At 67.5% G+C, this 335-nt stretch overlaps 1 protein-coding gene across 1 annotated transcript in view; it reads left to right on the forward strand.

Moving 5' to 3' along the window:
* The window catches only part of MON1A (MON1 secretory trafficking family member A), a 3,086-nt gene that overhangs the window by 473 nt on the left and 2,278 nt on the right, over positions 1-335 (forward strand). Inside the window, exon 2 of the mRNA XM_009581590.1 lies at positions 131-332. Coding sequence (XP_009579885.1) covers positions 131-332 — 202 coding nt within the window. The remainder of the gene's footprint in view (positions 1-130; positions 333-335) is intronic.

Consider the following 335-nt stretch of genomic DNA (forward strand, 5'->3'; position numbering starts at 1 on the left):
GGATCCCGGAGGAAGGGCGGGGGGAGCCGGGCGAGCCGACCAGCATGGAGCAGATCAGCAAGGACTTCAGCGAGCTGAGCACGCAGCTCACGGGCATGGCCCTCGACCTGGAGGAGGAGATAAGGCAGAGCAAGGAGGGGAAGCTGGAGCCATCCCCACACCAGGAGGGAGCCATGTTCGTGCACACCCGCTCCTACGAGGACTTGACGAGTCCCGAGGACGGGGCGGCCGTGGCGCGGAGCCCGGAGGAAAGGCGGGGGGAGCCGGGCGAGCCGACCACCGTGGAGCAGATCAGCAAGGACTTCAGCGATGTGAGCACGCAGCTTCAGACGGCA

The sequence above is a fragment of the Fulmarus glacialis genome, unplaced genomic scaffold, assembly GCF_000690835.1.
Source record: "Fulmarus glacialis isolate BGI_N327 unplaced genomic scaffold, ASM69083v1 scaffold19277, whole genome shotgun sequence".
NCBI classification, from domain to species: Eukaryota; Metazoa; Chordata; class Aves; order Procellariiformes; family Procellariidae; genus Fulmarus; species Fulmarus glacialis.